Source organism: Salvelinus alpinus, chromosome 20, assembly GCF_045679555.1.
Source record: "Salvelinus alpinus chromosome 20, SLU_Salpinus.1, whole genome shotgun sequence".
Classification (NCBI taxonomy): domain Eukaryota; kingdom Metazoa; phylum Chordata; class Actinopteri; order Salmoniformes; family Salmonidae; genus Salvelinus; species Salvelinus alpinus.
Window position 1 is genome coordinate 14958436 of NC_092105.1, and position 17337 is coordinate 14975772.

At 43.8% G+C, this 17337-nt stretch overlaps 1 protein-coding gene across 1 annotated transcript in view; it reads left to right on the forward strand.

Moving 5' to 3' along the window:
- The window catches only part of uxs1 (UDP-glucuronate decarboxylase 1), a 106441-nt gene that overhangs the window by 76545 nt on the left and 12559 nt on the right, over window positions 1-17337 (forward strand). Inside the window, exons 10-11 of the mRNA XM_071354622.1 lie at window positions 447-566; window positions 2476-2519. Coding sequence (XP_071210723.1) covers window positions 447-566; window positions 2476-2519 — 164 coding nt within the window. The remainder of the gene's footprint in view (window positions 1-446; window positions 567-2475; window positions 2520-17337) is intronic.

Genomic DNA, 17337 nt, shown 5'->3' on the forward strand with positions numbered 1-17337 from the left:
CGCAACAGATGGCTTGTTGTTTTCTTAATGTAATGATTGGGTTGTGTTTATCCATCTTTGATGTTCTGCGTACAGGTTTAGAAAGGGTACCAATGTTGTGCATGGTGATTTTAAGCCCCCAAAGATATGGATTTGCCCGTGAAACATTTGCCATTTTACTAGTCTGAAGCCTGTAAATCATAGAGCCAGGAGCAACTCAAATCTGACTTTTTTGGTTATGTTGGTTTACTTTATGGTTTCCTCTTCACCATGTATTAGAAATAACACAATGGTAATTACATGCTAATAACTCATGAATTACATAATGTCCTCGACCTATGAGGTTGTTTCATCATTGCGTTAGGGTAGGTCTTTGACACAAACCATAACCCCCTTTTGTCCTGTGCCACGTTAGGATTTGTGTACTTTTCTACTCACCCCTCTATTTCCTCTTCCTGTGCCCACAGGAAGGAGTGGAGGTGAGGGTGGCACGCATCTTTAACACCTTTGGGTCCCGGATGCACATGAACGATGGCCGCGTGGTCAGCAACTTCATACTGCAGGCTCTACAGGGAGAGCCTCTCACCGTACGTCCACTATAATTACCACTCTTACTACGGTTACTACTGTTACTACTACCACTGTTACTACTTCCACTGTTACCACTGTTATTACTACTACCACTGTTATTACTACTACCACTGTTACTACTGCTCCTACTACCACTGTTACTACTGTTATTACTACCGCTGTTACTGCTGTAGCCACTGTTACTACTGTTACTGCTAACAATGTTACTACCACTGTTACATTGTTACATTACTACCACTGTTTCTACTACCACTGTTACTTTTACCACTGTTACTTCTGCTGCTGTTACTACTGTTACCGCTGTTACTAGTACCACTGTTACTACTACCACTGTTACTTTTACCGCTGTTACTACTACCGCTGTTACTTTTACCACTGTTACTACTACCGCTGTTACTACTACCACTGTTACTTTTACCACTGTTACTACTACCGCTGTTACTACTACCGCTGTTACTACTACCGCTGTTACTACTACTGCTGTTACTACTACCGCTGTTACTACTACCGCTGTTACTACTACCACTGTTACTACTACTGCTGTTACTACTACCGCTGTTACTACTACTGCTGTTACTACTACCACTGTTACTACTACCACTGTTACTACTACCGCTGTTACTATTGTTACCGCTGTTACTACTGTTGCTACTACCACTGTTACTACTACCACTGTTACTACTACCGCTGTTACTATTGTTACCGCTGTTACTACTGTTACTACTACCACTGTTACTACTACCACTGTTACTACTACCGCTGTTACTACTACCACTGTTACTACTACCGCTGTTACTACTACTGCTGTTACTACTACTGCTGTTACTACTACCACTGTTACTACTACCACTGTTACTACTACCACTGTTACTACTACCGCTGTTACTACTACTGCTGTTACTACTACTGCTGTTACTACTACCACTGTTACTACTACCGATGTTACTACTACCGCTGTTACTACTACCGCTGTTACTACTACCACTGTTACTACTACCACTGTTACTACTACCGATGTTACTACTACCACTGTTACTACTACCGCTGTTACTATTGTTACCGCTGTTACTACTGTTGCTACTACCACTGTTACTTCTACCACTGTCACTTCTACCACTGTTACTACTGCCACCGTTACTACTGTTACTGCTCCTTCCACTCCTACCACTGTTACTACGCCTACCACTGTTACACTTTTGCCATATGTTACTGCTACCACTGTTACTACTGTTAATACTGCTACTGTTACTACTGCTGCTGTTATCACTGTTACTACTACTACACTGGTACTACTACTACACTGTTACTACTGTTACTACTACTACTGTTACTACTACTGTTACTACTACTACACTGTTACTACTCCTACACTGTTACCACTGTTACTACTACCACTGTTACTACTGTTACTACTACTACACTGTTACCACTGTTACTACTACCACTGTTACTACTGTTACTACTACTACACTGTTACTACTCCTACACTGTTACTACTGGTACTACTACCACTGTTACCACTGTTACTGCTGCCACTTACTACGGTTACTGCTGCCACTGTTACTTCTTTCTCTTTCACTCTCACACTAAATCACTATCTCTCTCTGTCACTGACACTCTAAATCACTATCTCTCTCTCTGTCACTCTCACTCTAAATCACCATCTCTCTCTGTCACTCTCACGCCATCACTCTCTACCACTCTCACTGTCTCCTCACCCATACGTTTGCTCTCAATCTCACACACTCTACCAGTTGTAGTATTACCATCACTCATTCACTCAGTCAGACAGATGGACAGACAGACAGACTTGTCTCTCTGATCCGTCATGTAGCACCTACCTGTCTTTCTCTGAATATGTCAAGAATCTGATTCTGATTGTTTCATATCACCTTGTTTGTATAGGTGTATGGTAGTGGATCCCAGACGAGGGCCTTCCAGTATGTGAGGTAAGCCTGACCAAACACATCTAACACACTGTTCACAGAAGCTTACATTTTTATCTTGCTCTCCATTTGTTGATGTCTGTGTATCTCTGCATGCTGTTTCTGTGAATGTGTCCGACAGATTGGATTAGAATTGTGTGTTCAGGTTCTGTATTCTGTGGATACGGGCAGAAGACCGACAGCCCGCTGGGTAGCTTAAATGTCGCTCTCTCTTGAAGACACGATGTCGCTCATGGAAAGGGGAAGAAAAAATAAATGACCGAGCAATATGGTTATCATCACTTTGTGTGTCTATGAGTGTGTGCGCAGATATGGGCGTGTGTGCATGCAGTTGTCTGTCTCTAAGCAGAACATTGTGGTGGTATGTGGTAGCGTTAATATTCTATGGGCTCTGAAGGCCCAGACCCTTAAGCATGCATGTTCTCTCTTCTAAGGGAGGGATGGATAACCAGGGAGGGAATCTTCCCAAATATCACTAATTCTTTCTAGTAATTGAATTCAAAGAACAGTATTTCAAAGGTGGAAATGGCTTTGTTCATTTGAAAGGCGGCAGTGTTTGCTTTTCACACAGACTGATAGTTGGGCTCGGTTGGAGGGGCGTAGGGGTCTGCATATATCAACGTTGTAACACTCGCAGGAATCTGGAGGCAATGGACAGGCGGCTGGCTGGACATGGGAACTCCGGCCACAAGTTTTTTTAGGGGAGAGAAAGGTAATATTTGCTTTAGATTACAAAGGTGGTGGGATAAAATACTAACACCCCTCTCTCTCTTTTCATCACGTACACACACACACCGCCTCATCCACATCCTCAGATTTCAGAGGTTTTGGAGATTGCTGTGTGCATGTGTGTGTGTGTGTGTTTGAATGATCTTTGGAGAATAATTTAATCAGCCCTGCTTTCATCGACTGTGCAGTCTGATCTCGCAACACAACACACACACACACACACACACACACACACACACACACACACACACACACACACACACACACACACGCGCTGCAATTTAGAAGGAGCGAGATCAGAGGAGGGTGGGTATTTGAAGCTCTCCTATCATCCTTTGAGCAGCCATTTACCTGGAACGTGAATGTCTTTAATTAGGCTTGTATACACAGAGGGAGAGCTTGATGCAACCCCTCTACCAAGTTTTCTCCTCTCTCAACCAGGTCCTATGACAGCCTGACTTTGCTTAATGACTTCCATAGTCTGTGAATCAGTGGATTTGGTGGACTTACTTCATTTCCCTACCCACGGCGTTACATTGCCAAGCCAAGACTCTGGGCAACATTTTATTCTTCTGAAAGAACACGGGCAGAGCACTAAGTAGCTGTGAAATGTTAAAAAGAGCATCGCTGCAATTATTCAAAAATACTTCTTCAATGAAATGTCACCCTCAAAGTAAAAGTCATGTTCAAACTTTTGATAACGTCTAAGACCAGCATAGCATGCTATTGTAACCCACCATTATTACACATACGACTGTCGGCCCTCAGTCTTACCTCACAGACCTCCCTCACAGACCTCCCTCACAGACCTACCTCACAGACTTATTGTGCCTCGCAGACATGCCTCTGTCTAGCACGAATTCAAGATGGCAAACCTTTCGTCACTTCCCACGATGCATTTCACCTACGCGGCTGAGGCCTCGGAGAGCCAGAGGGAGACCATGTTGACTCCGATACTTTAGCACCTGACAATGCTGATTTGGGCGCGGTGTCACTTGGAATTGTGGGAGATATTTGGACCTTTTTATATGATGGTGGCAGGTGGAATAAGAACTGTTTTTATCACAGCACTTTTTAATTAGTTTGTTAGTGCTGTCTTTGTCTCTCCTTTCTCTGGTCTGCTACTAGATGTGAGTACTGTCTTGTTGCTTTAAGACCATTATTTATTTTAGGTGGTGCCGTAAACTAAAGCATTAGTTTATAATCCATGAATGTTGTCTTGCCCTGTAGCCCTGCAAACTAAATCTACAGAGGAGTTTTCTCATCTATACAGATCCTTACAGCATTGTCTGTGTATTTCATCAATGAACCCGGAGGTATTTATCTGTTGTAGCAGTTTCTGGTTTCATCCCACCAGCGTAGATTTGTTATTGTGTTATTATTTATAGGGGCTTAGTCTTTCTGAGTTCATTAGTACTGGTGCTCAGAAAACACTTTGCATAATATCACAGGAGCGTTTTGTGAATGATTTTTGCATCATTAGTTTTTTTATTAAAAACTATTTTCTTTAGTCAATTTAACATGAATAAAACATGAAGAGAAGATGGAGGTCTATATTGATGGATGGCTGATGAGCAGGTAGCCAGTTTGAGCCTGTTCCCAGTAGGAGCATAGTGTTGTTAATGTGATCAGACCAGTTTGAGCCTGTTCCCAGTAGGAGCATAGTGTTGTTAATGTGATCAGACCAGTTTGAGCCTGTTCCCAGTAGGAGCATAGTGTTGTTAATGTGATCAGACCAGTTTGAGCCTGTTCCCAGTGGGAGCATAGTGTTGTTAATGTGATCAGACCAGTTTGAGCCTGTTCCCAGTGGGAGCATAGTGTTGTTAATGTGATCAGACCAGTTTGAGCCTGTTCCCAGTGGGAGCATAGTGGTTGTTAATGTGATCAGACCAGTTTGAGCCTGTTCCCAGTGGGAGCATAGTGTTGTTAATGTGATCAGACCAGTTTGAGCCTGTTCCCAGTAGGAGCATAGTGGTTGTTGACAAGATGGCGCCGACCGAGATGGCCGCCTCGCTTCGCGTTCCTTGGAAAATATGCAGTATTTTGTTTTTTTATGTGTTATTTCTTACATCGGTACCCCAGGTAATCTTAGGTTTCATTACATACAGTCGGGAGGAACTACTGAATATACGATTAACGTCAACTCACCATCGTTATAACCAGGAATATGACTTTCCCGAAACGGATCCAGTGTTTTGCCTTCCACCCAATACAATGGATCTGATCCCAGCCGGGGACCCTATGCGACGCCGTAAAAGGGGCAAACGTAGCGGTCTCTTGGTCAGGCTTCGGAGACGGGCACATCGCGCTCCACTCCCTAGCATACTACTCGCCAATGTCCAGTCTCTTGACAATAAGGTTGATGAAATCTGAGCACGGGTAACATTCCAGAGAGACATCAGGGATTGCAACGTGCTCTGCTTCACGGAAACATGGCTAACTCAAGAGACGCTAACGGAGTCGGTGCAGCCAGCTGGTTTCTTCGCGCATCGCGCCGACAGAAACATACATCTTTCTGGTAAGAAGAGGGGCGGGGGGGTATGCCTTATGATTAACGAGACGTGGTGTGATCATCATAACAACACACAGGAACTCAAGTAATTCTGTTCACCTGATCTAGAACTCCTCACAATCAAATGTCGACCGCATTATCTACCAAGGGAATTCTCCTCGATCATAATCACAGCCGTATATATTCCCCCCCAAGCAGACACATCGATGGCCCTGAACGAACTTTATCTGACTCTTTGTAAACTGGAAACCACACACCCTGAGGCTGCATTCATCGTAGCTGGGGATTTTAACAAGGCTAATCTAAAAACAAAACTCCCTAAATTCTATCAGCATATCGATTGTGCTACCAGGGCTGGTAAAACCCTGGATCATTGTTATACTAACTTCCGCGACGCATATAAGGCCCTCCCCCGCCCTCCTTTCGGAAAAGCTGACCACGACTCCATTTTGTTGATTCCAGCCTACAAACAGAAACTAAAACAACAAGCTCCGGCGCTCAGGTCTGTTCAACGCTGGTCCGACCAATCTGATTCCACGCTTCAAGACTGCTTCGATCACGCGGATTGGAATATGTTCCGCATTGCGTCCAACAACAACATGGACGAATATGCTGATTCGGTGAGCGAGTTCATTAGGAAGTGCATTGACGATGTCGTACCCACAGCAACGATTAAAACATTCCCAAACCAGAAACCGTGGATTGACGGCAGCATTCGCGTGAAACTGAAAGCGCGAACCACTGCTTTTAACCAGGGCAAGGTGACCGGAAACATGACCGAATACAAACAGTGTAGCTATTCTCTCCGCAAGGCTATCAAACAGGCTAAGTCCCAGTACAGAGACAAAATAGAGTCGCAATTCAACAGCTCAGACACAAGAGGTATGTGGCAGGGTCTACAGTCTATCACGGATTACAAAAAGAAAACCAGCCCCGTCGCGGACCAGGATGTCTTGCTCCCAGACAGGCTAAATAACTTTTTTGCCCGCTTTGAGGACAATACAGTGCCACTGACACGGCCCGCTACCAAAACCTGCGGGCTCTCCTTCACTGCAGCCGAGGTGAGTAAAACATTTAAACGTGTTAACCCTCGCAAGGCTGCAGGCCCAGACGGCATTCCCAGCCGCGTCCTCAGAGCATGCGCAGACCAGCTGGCTGGTGTGTTTACGGACATATTCAATCAATCCTTATCCCAGTCTGCTGTTCCCACATGCTTCAAGAGGGCCACCATTGTTCCTGTTCCCAAGAAAGCTAAGGTAACTGAGCTAAACGACTACCGCCCCGTAGCACTCACTTCCGTCATCATGAAGTGCTTTGAGAGACTAGTCAAGGACCATATCACCTCCACCCTACCGGACACCCTAGACCCACTCCAATTTGCTTACCGACCCAATAGGTCCACAGACGACGCAATCGCAACCACACTGCACACTGCCCTAACCCATCTGGACAAGAGGAATACCTATGTGAGAATGCTGTTCATCGATTACAGCTCAGCATTTAACACCATAGTACCCTCCAAACTCGTCATCAAGCTCGAGACCCTGGGTCTCGACCCCGCCCTGTGCAACTGGGTCCTGGACTTCCTGACGGGCCGCCCCCAGGTGGTGAGGGTAGGTAACAACATCTCCACCCCGCTGATCCTCAACACTGGGGCCCCACAAGGGTGCGTTCTGAGCCCTCTCCTGTACTCCCTGTTCACCCACGACTGCGTGGCCATGCACGCCTCCAACTCAATCATCAAGTTTGCGGATGACACTACAGTGGTAGGCTTGATTACCAACAACGACGAGACGGCCTACGGAGGAGGTGAGGGCCCTCGGAGTGTGGTGTCAGGAAAATAACCTCACACTCAACGTCAACAAAACAAAGGAGATGATTGTGGACTTCAGGAAACAGCAGAGGGAGCACCCCCCTATCCACATCAACGGGTCAGTAGTGGAGAAGGTGGAAAGTTTTAAGTTCCTCGGTGTACACATCACGGACAAACTGAATTGGTCCACCCACACAGACAGCGTTGTGAAGAAGGCGCAGCAGCGCCTCTTCAACCTCAGGAGGCTGAAGAAATTCGGCTTGTCACCAAAAGCACTCACAAACTTCTACAGATGCACAATCGAGAGCATCCTGTCGGGCTGTATCACCGCCTGGTACGGCAACTGCTCCGCCCACAACCGTAAGGCTCTCCAGAGGGTAGTGAGGTCTGCAGAACGCATCACCGGGGGCAAACTACCTGCCCTCCAGGACACCTACACCACCCGATGTCACAGGAAGGCCATAAAGATCATCAAGGACAACAACCACCCAAGCCACTGCCTGTTCACCCCGCTATCATCCAGAAGGCGAGGTCAGTACAGGTGCATCAAAGCAGGGACCGAGAGACTGAAAAACAGCTTCTATCTCAAGGCCATCAGACTGTTAAACAGCCACCACTAACATTTAGCGGCCGCTGCCAACATACTGACTCAACTCCAGCCATTTTAAAAATGGGAATTGATGGAAATGATGTAAAAATGTACCACTAGCCACTTTAAACAATGCCACTTAATATAATGTTTACATACCCTACATTACCCATCTCATATGTATATGTATATACTGTACTCTATATCATCTACTGCATCTTGCCATCTTTATGTAATACATGTACCACTAGCCACTTTAAACTATGCCACTTTATGTTTACATACCCTACAGTACTCATCTCATATGTATATACCGTACTCTATACCATCTACTGCATCTTGCCTATGCCGTTCTGTACCATCACTCATTCATATATCTTTATGTACATATTCTTTATCCCTTTACACTTGTGTGTATAAGGTAGTAGTTGTGGAATTGTTAGGTTAGATTACTTGTTGTTATTACTGCATTGTCGGAACTAGAAGCACAAGCATTTCGCTACACTCGCATTAACATCTGCTAACCATGTGTATGTGACTAATAAAATTTGATTTGATTTGTGTTAATGTGATCAGACCAGTTTGAGCCTGTTCCCAGTAGGAGCATAATGTTGTTAATGTGATCAGACCAGTTTGAGCCTGTTCCCAGTGGGAGCATAGTGGTTGTTAATGTGATCAGACCAGTTTGAGCCTGTTCCCAGTGGGAGCATAGTGGTTGTTAATGTGATCAGACCAGTTTGAGCCTGTTCCCAGTAGGAGCATAGTGTTGTTAATGTGATCAGACCAGTTTGAGCCTGTTCCCAGTGGGAGCATAGTGTTGTTAATGTGATCAGGCCAGTTTGAGCCTGTTCCCAGTGGGAGCATAGTGGTTGTTAATGTGATCAGACCAGTTTGAGCCTGTTCCCAGTAGGAGCATAGTGGTTGTTAATGTGATCAGACCAGTTTGAGCCTGTTCCCAGTGGGAGCATAGTGGTTGTTAATGTGATCAGACCAGTTTGAGCCTGTTCCCAGTGGGAGCATAGTGGTTGTTAATGTGATCAGACCAGTTTGAGCCTGTTCCCAGTAGGAGCATAGTGTTGTTAATGTGATCAGACCAGTTTGAGCCTGTTCCCAGTGGGAGCATAGTGGTTGTTAATGTGATCAGACCAGTTTGAGCCTGTTCCCAGTAGGAGCATAGTGTTGTTAATGTGATCAGACCAGTTTGAGCCTGTTCCCAGTAGGAACAAAGTGTTGTTAATGTGATCAGAGCAGTTTGAGCCTGTTCCCAGTAGGAGCATAGTGTTGTTAATGTGATCAGACCAGTTTGAGCCTGTTCCCAGTGGGAGCATAGTGGTTGTTAATGTGATCAGACCAGTTTGAGCCTGTTCCCAGTAGGAGCATAGTGTTGTTAATGTGATCAGACCAGTTTGAGCCTGTTCCCAGTAGGAGCATAGTGTTGTTAATGTGATCAGACCAGTTTGAGCCTGTTCCCAGTGGGAGCATAGTGGTTGTTAATGTAATCAGACCAGTTTGAGCCTGTTCCCAGTAGGAGCATAGTGGTTGTTAGTGTGATCAAACATACAGCCTGGTAAACTTCAGTGGCTTTTTAAAGGCCACTACATTCCTTTCCATGCAGCAAGCCACGGGGACCTACCGCCGCTAATTATGCTACAGTGGCTGAGACACACATACAGTACCAGTCAAAAGTTTGGACCCACCTACTCATTCCAGGATTTGTCTTTATATTTACTATTTTCTACGTTGTAGAATAATAGTGAAAACATCAAAACTATGAAATAACACATATGGAATCATGTAGTAACCAAAAAAGTGTTAAACAAATCTAAATATATTTTAGATTCTTCAAAGTAGCCATCCTTCCACAGAGTTCAAGTAACAGACCTATCTCAACATCAATTGTTCAGAGGAGACTGCGTGTATCAGGCCTTCATGGTCGAATTTCTGCATAGAAACCACTACTAAAGGACACCAATAAGAAGAAGAGACTTGCTTGGGCCACAAGCAATAGACATTAGACCGGTGGAAATCTGTCCTTTGGTCTGATGAATCCAAATTTGAGATTTTTGGTTCCAACCGCCGTGTCTTTGTGAGACGCAGAGTAGGTGAACGGATGATCTCCGCATGCGTTTCCCCCCGTGAAGCATGGAGGAAGAGGTGTGATGGTGTGGGGGTGCTTTGCTGGTGACACTGTCTGTGATTTATTTAGAATTCAAGGCTCACTTAACCAGCATGGCTACAACAGCATTCTGCAGCGATACACCATCCCATGTGGTTTGCGCTTAGTGGCACTATCATTTGTTTTTCAACGGGACAATGACTCAACACACCTCCAGGCTGTGTAAAGGCTATTTGACCAAGAAGGAGAGTGATGGGGTGCTGCATCAGATGACCGGGCCTCCACAATCACCCGACCTCAACCCAGTTGAGATAGTTTGGGATGAGTTGGACCGCAGAGTGAAGGAAAAGCAGCCAACAAGTGCTCAGCATATGTGGGAACTCCTTCAAGACGGTTGGAAAAGCTTTTCAGGTGAAGCTGATTGAGAGAATGCCAAGAGTGTGCAAAGCTGTCATCAAGGCAAAGGGTGGCTACTTTGAAGTAATATATTTTGTTCTGTTTTACACTTGTTTTGTTACTACATGATTCCATATGTGTTATTTCGTAGTGTTGATGTCTTGACTAGTATTCTACAATGTAGAAAATTGTAAAAATAAATTAAAACCGTTGAATGAGTAGGTGTGTCCAAACGTTTGATTGGAACTGTATGTGTTGAGCAGACACGCACGCGTGCACAGGCGCACCCACACACTCACTCACAGGCACATGCACATACTGTACAGTGGTTCTTCCTTTAAAAGTTGCGTCATACTGCAGCGCAGCTTGCAGGGTGCTGCGGTAAGGGATGGCACGAAGTCATAGTATTTTACTGTCAGCCATTGTTGCCGTTTAATACTAGTTTGACCACCAGAGGGCATCTTTGAGAAGTTAAGTTATTGAAATAACATGGAGCTGTAGACCTAAGAGTCCTGTTTACTGTAGCTGTTTTAGTGTAACTTACTTATTGTCATAAAGGCCTACATCAATATACAGTATATCAATCAACCATTCATTCATTTGTGCATGTCATCACACAGCATACAAGTCATCCATGTCTTTAAATACAGTCAAGCATTTTAGTTATAAAACAAAATAACAAATGGAGCCTTGAATAATTAAACATTGAATCAGCCGCAACATGTCGGCTAAAGAGATTGACTTTATGAATGCATTTGACTGTTTTTAATATTGGCTGTAATAGAGACTTTAAGACCTTTTTTGTTAGAACAGACTATATGGGATTGATTATAATTAGTTTGTAAATGATTATTGTATTTGTTGTGCTGGTTATACAATTAGAAATATAGCTTAATTAAATTGAATAATATTATGGTGTTTCTATTCTAAGAAAAACAAACATTTTACAGTAGCCTATGTAGGCCTCAGCGTTTCCCTTAGGAAAAAATGGCGCTGCACAACGAGACCGGTTCGGGAGTAGGCCTAGGCTACTAAGCAACTCCGAGTGAAGAGCAAAATAAACCGAACATTTCCACACCCTAATTGTAGGCTAACCTATACCCAAATGGAGGTTCAGTGAAAATAAAAATCTGATTTGATTTATCAAGACCAGTCCCCATGCTGGTCTCAGAGCAGCGCGAAACGTTGCTGAAATAGTTGACCACACGTGGGTAGGCTATTGCTTCAAATCCTATTAGAACAATTGGATGACTTTTGGGTTTTTCAGTAAGAAACCATTTGTTGTCTTCAATTGCATTAGTCTACTTTACTCCAGTATTTCTGTAATTCCGTGATATTTTTTCCCATAGTAATTTATTATGGATCCATTCAGATAGGGTTAGAAACAGTGCATGTGGTGGGCTATGCAAAGAGATGGGTGAAGTGACATGCCTCGCAAGCATCCATTAATACATTTAAAGTCCCTAAACTCGGCAAGTCTTATGTCTTGCTGATAGCCCATCAAGTGTGGATGGCTTCTTTTGTATTCCAGTGTGTTAAGGCTGCTAAACCATGTCCACCAGGCCCACGGCATTGTGTCCTTACAGTACACTTTCACTCCACTCTCTACCAATGCCACCAGATTATTATTTCTATTGTTGTTATCTATTCGGTAACATTCCACAAGTAAATGTAATAAATAAAACACCTACATTAAATAGCTCAGGTCGGGAAAATATGCGAAACCTTTATTTTTTTTAAATCTGTGCTTAGAATCAAATCAAGGTATATTTTTTCACATGTGCCGAATACAACAGGTGTAGACCTTACAGTAAAATGCTTACTTACAGGCCCTAATCAACCATGCAATTTTTAAGTAAAAAATAGGTATTAGGTGAACAATAGATAAGTAAAGAAATAAAACCAACAGTGAAAATAACAGAAGCGAGGCTTTAACAGTAGCGAGGCTATATACAAGCACCGGTTAGTCGGGCTAATTTGAGGTAATATGTATATGAATGTATAGTTAAGTGACTATGCATAGATGATGAAAAGAGAGCAGCAGCGTAAAAGAGGGGTGGTGGGACACAATGCAAATTGTCCGGGTAGCCATTTGATTACCTGTTCAGGAGTCTTATGGCTTTGGGGTAAAAGCTGTTGAAGCCTTTTGGTCCTAGACTTGGCGCTCTGGTACCGCTTGCCAAATCTCTCTGGCAAATCTCTCTGCCAAATCTCTCTGGCAAGCGGTACCAGAGCGCCAAGGTCTTTGACAATTTTTAGGGCCTCCCTCTGACAGTGGTGTACTGGGCCATACGCATTACCCTGTAGTGCCTTCTGTACCAGGCAGGGATGCAACCAGTCGGGATGCTCTCGATGGTGCAGCTGTAGAACCTTTTGAGGATCTCAGGACCCATGCCAAATCTTTTTAGTTTCCTGAGGGGGAATTGTCTTTGTTGTGCCCTCTTCACGACTGTCTTGGTGTGTTTGGACCATTCTAGTTTGTTGTTGATGTGGACACCAAGGAACTTGAAGCTCTCAACCTGCTCCACTACAGCCCTGTCGATGAGAATGGGGATGTTCTCGGTCCTCCTTTTCCTGTAGTCCACAATCATCTCCTTTGTCTTGATTACGTTGAGGGATAGGTTGTTATTCTGGCACCACACGGCCAAGTCTCTGACCTCCTCCCTATAGGCTGTCTCGTCATTGTCGGTGATCAGGCCTTCCACTATTGTGACATCTGCAAATGTAATGATGGTGTTGGAGTCGTGCCTGGCCACGCAGTCGTGGGTGAACAGGGAGTACAGGAGGGAACTGAGCACGCACCCCTGAGGGGCTCCAGTGTTGAGGATCAGCATGGCGGATGTGTTGCTACCTACCCTCACCACCTGGGGGCGGCCCGTCAGGAAGTCCAGAATCCAGTTGCAGAGGGAGGTGTTTAGTCCCAGGATCCTTAGCTTAGTGATGAGCTTTGAGGGTGCTATGGTGTTGAACGCTGAGCTGTAGTCAATGAATAGCATTCTCACGTAGGTGTTCCTTTTGTCCAGGTGGGAAAGGGTAGTGTGGAGTGCAATAGAGATTGCATCATCTGTGGATCTGTTGGGTCGGTATGCAAATTGGAGTGGGTCTAGGTAGCTGAGGCTTTATGGCTTTGCCATCAACTTGTTAATTTAGCAGACATCACTTGAGTACACATTTTAAGAATATAATGGAATATACAGACCATTTTCGTTTGTCTTAGAATAAAAACCTTACAGTGTAACAACCGTTTTAGTAAGTAATAAGCTACGGTCCAGTTACGGCGTCTTCTGACAAAGTAGAAACACGCGGGACCGAGGAAGAACAATTCTAACACTATTGTTCTAAATTCAATCACTCTCTTCTTCATCCTCAGCATTCAGTTCATTCAAATTCAATTGTAATACATTTTGTCCCATTCAACAACTCCAAATCACTGTCGTATGTGCTCCAAAGGGATAACTTGATATAAGTTAATTAAATAATCAAATGGAAATGTTTTATTATTTATTAGGCTAGTGGATATATTTTAGGCATATATCATGTGAATTAAGCCTCATGTAAAATCATTGTCAAAAGCGCAAGAGATACTGTTGCGTAACAAACTGTTAAATGATATTGTAATCGATCTGCCAGTTTGGAACAGTGTAAACAATACTAAATACAGTAGAAGTAATACCAGAGAGTCTGTTCTAATGAAAAACATTGTGAAGCCTTTAATACAGCATAGCAAAGTTTAAAACCAGCTGGATTTGTGAAATGGCTTTATCCAACATTTTACTGTTGCATGAGGCTTGGTGGTCACAGAATCCACAGGATGTTAAACAAACACTCAAATAGGTTGCAGAAGCAGGAACAGCATAGGGCTGAGTGACTCACTCATTCCTGGCTTTCATTCAAAATAAGTTACATTATAATGCAGGGTTAAAGACAACTTCTTTGTGATTATCTTTAGCATGCAGTCTCTCCTCTCGCTACAGATACTTTTGTTTCAATTATTATGTGGATTATAATAAATTAATATATTTGTAGGGGTTGATGCATTTTTCATTAGGGAAAATATATATGGAATGTGATATTGAGTTAGAAATGTAAAACTTTAGAGGTCTTAAGCATCGAATACATTGAAAGTTTTCCCTTTCTTGTCCATTAGGCAACACTTTACAATAGGACTCAACTCTGACTGACCACAGCATCTATCGGTAGTTAAAACTGCAGCTCAAAACTGCAGATAACATAAAGCCAGCTATTGTGAAAGAAAGCTTGTGGATCTTGTTGATTTCCTCTACTGCTTCAAGACGCCTACTGTCCACCTGGTAACTGTGTGATTCTAAAGGATAAGGCGTCCCCTACAGATGGATGTGTGGTTTAACTGTGATTCTAAAGGACAAGACGTCCCCTACAGATGGATGTGTGGTTTAACTGTGATTCTAAAGGACAAGGCGTCCCCTACAGATGGATGTGTGGTTTAACTGTGATTCTAAAGGACAAGGCGTCCCCTACAGATGGATGTGTGGTTTCAGAGAAAAGCCAGGATTTATTTATTTTACATTCATTGTAACCATAATGTCACAAATAATTGAACACACACAGCATAAGCAGGTTAACTTGTTCAAAACATTCCTTTATTAAAGCCTATCAGAAAGAATGTTGGTACATACTCATTCGTGGCTTTGGATCAAAATAAATACAGTGAGTCACTCAACTTTATGCTTACAAATATTGTATAGCTTAATGCTGCAAAATAGCCTACTAAATAGGCCGAGCCTAAACACACACACATACACACACTAAAGAACACAAACACACACACTATCATCGGAGGTTAGCTGTCTGGGTCTGGAGAGGCAGAGAGATATTGACACTGATGATTGTGTCTCTATGCCGAAACAGCATCACAGCTCCCCTAGGCCGCCTCTGTCACCACTGTCAACGGTGTCACACTATGACAAACTGCACCTGGAGCAGGAGAGGAAGTCACCTAATCAATAAAGGAGTGATGGAGGGGAAGTGAGGGGTCACCATCATCTGCTCTATCCATATGCAAACCAGTGTCCTTAACGAGCTGTGCCTAATGCGTTCATCAGTCTTAATTACTCTGAGATGTGTGATAAACTTGCGTTGGTTTCCACTTCTATCTCCCCGATGTGTCAGTTACTTCGTCATCACCAGTCTGTTCAGGATAATCGTCACACACACACGCGAACACACACACAACGTGACGGAATGGAAAGCAGTTATTCTGAGTCTCCATGGTTGTAGTAATCAATATGTGTGATCCACGGAAAGAGGCAGGGCTGTCCAGGCCCCAGGGAACGAGGCGAGGCTGTCCAGGCCCCAGGGAACGAGACGGGGCTGTCCAGGCCCCAGGGAAAGAGGCGGGGCTGTCCAGGCCCCAGGGAAAGAGGCGGGGCTATGATGAACTCTCTAACCATATCTACATGTACATACTACCTCAATCAGCCTGACTAACCGGTGTCTGTATGTAGCCTCGCTACTTTTATGGCCTCGCTACTGTATATAGCCTGTCTTTTTACTGTTGTTTTATTTCTTTACTTACCTATTTTTCACCTAATACCTTTTTTGCACTATTGGTTAAAGCCTGTAAGTAATCATTTCACTGTAAGGTCTACACCTGTTGTATTCAGCGCACGGGACAAATAAACTTTGATTTGATTTGATCCCCAAGGTGTTATAGCAAATTGTCTGTTGTTGGTTCTTCCTCCAGCTCCAAGGTGTTATGGTATATTGTCTGGTGTTGGTTCTTCCTCCAGCTCCAAGGTGTTATGGTATATTGTCTGGTGTTGGTTCTTCCTCCAACTCCAAGGTGTTATGGTATATTGTCTGGTGTTGGTTCTTCCTCCAGCTCCAAGGTGTTATGGTATATTGTCTGGTGTTGGTTCTTCCTCCAGCTCCAAGGTGTTATGGTATATTGTCTGGTGTTGGTTCTTCCTCCAGCTCCAAGGTGTTATGGTATATTGTCTGGTGTTGGTTCTTCCTCCAGCTCCAAGGTGTTATGGTATATTGTCTGGTGTTGGTTCTTCCTCCAGCTCCAAGGTGTTATGGTATATTGTCTGGTGTTGGTTCTTCCTCCAGCTCCAAGGTGTTATGGTATATTGTCTGGTGTTGGTTCTTCCTCCAGCTCCAAGGTGTTGTAGCATATTGTGAGCTTTATCTCCAGACAGTACTTTTCTTGCCCTGGGATCAAGAAGCAGACAAAAGGTAAATGTTGTCTAGATTGTGTGTTGCCGGGTGTGTTTTTATCTCCCGTCGACAGAGTGTGTGTTCCCTGAGTTCTAATTCCACCCAAAGCCTCTTGGTGCTTTAGGGTCTGTCTGCCACCTGCGTGTTCTATCTCACTGACACAACACCATGTGTTTGGCCACGTGTGATAACTGAAGCAGGCCTTGGGCGCTTATATATATACACACACACACACACACAATCACACACACAAACAGTGACATCACACTCAATCACATCAAACACATTCTCCCACATAAACACAACCACACACACAAGCATTTATAGATCCACATATGCGAGCACACACACTTCTCATCTCCATGGTACTTTTGACTGTGTGTGTTTGTGTTGGATCTCTGTGATGAACGTGTCTGTTTATTATCTCTGTATTTTGTTAACTTCTCTGGTCCATCCTGTTTTATATCT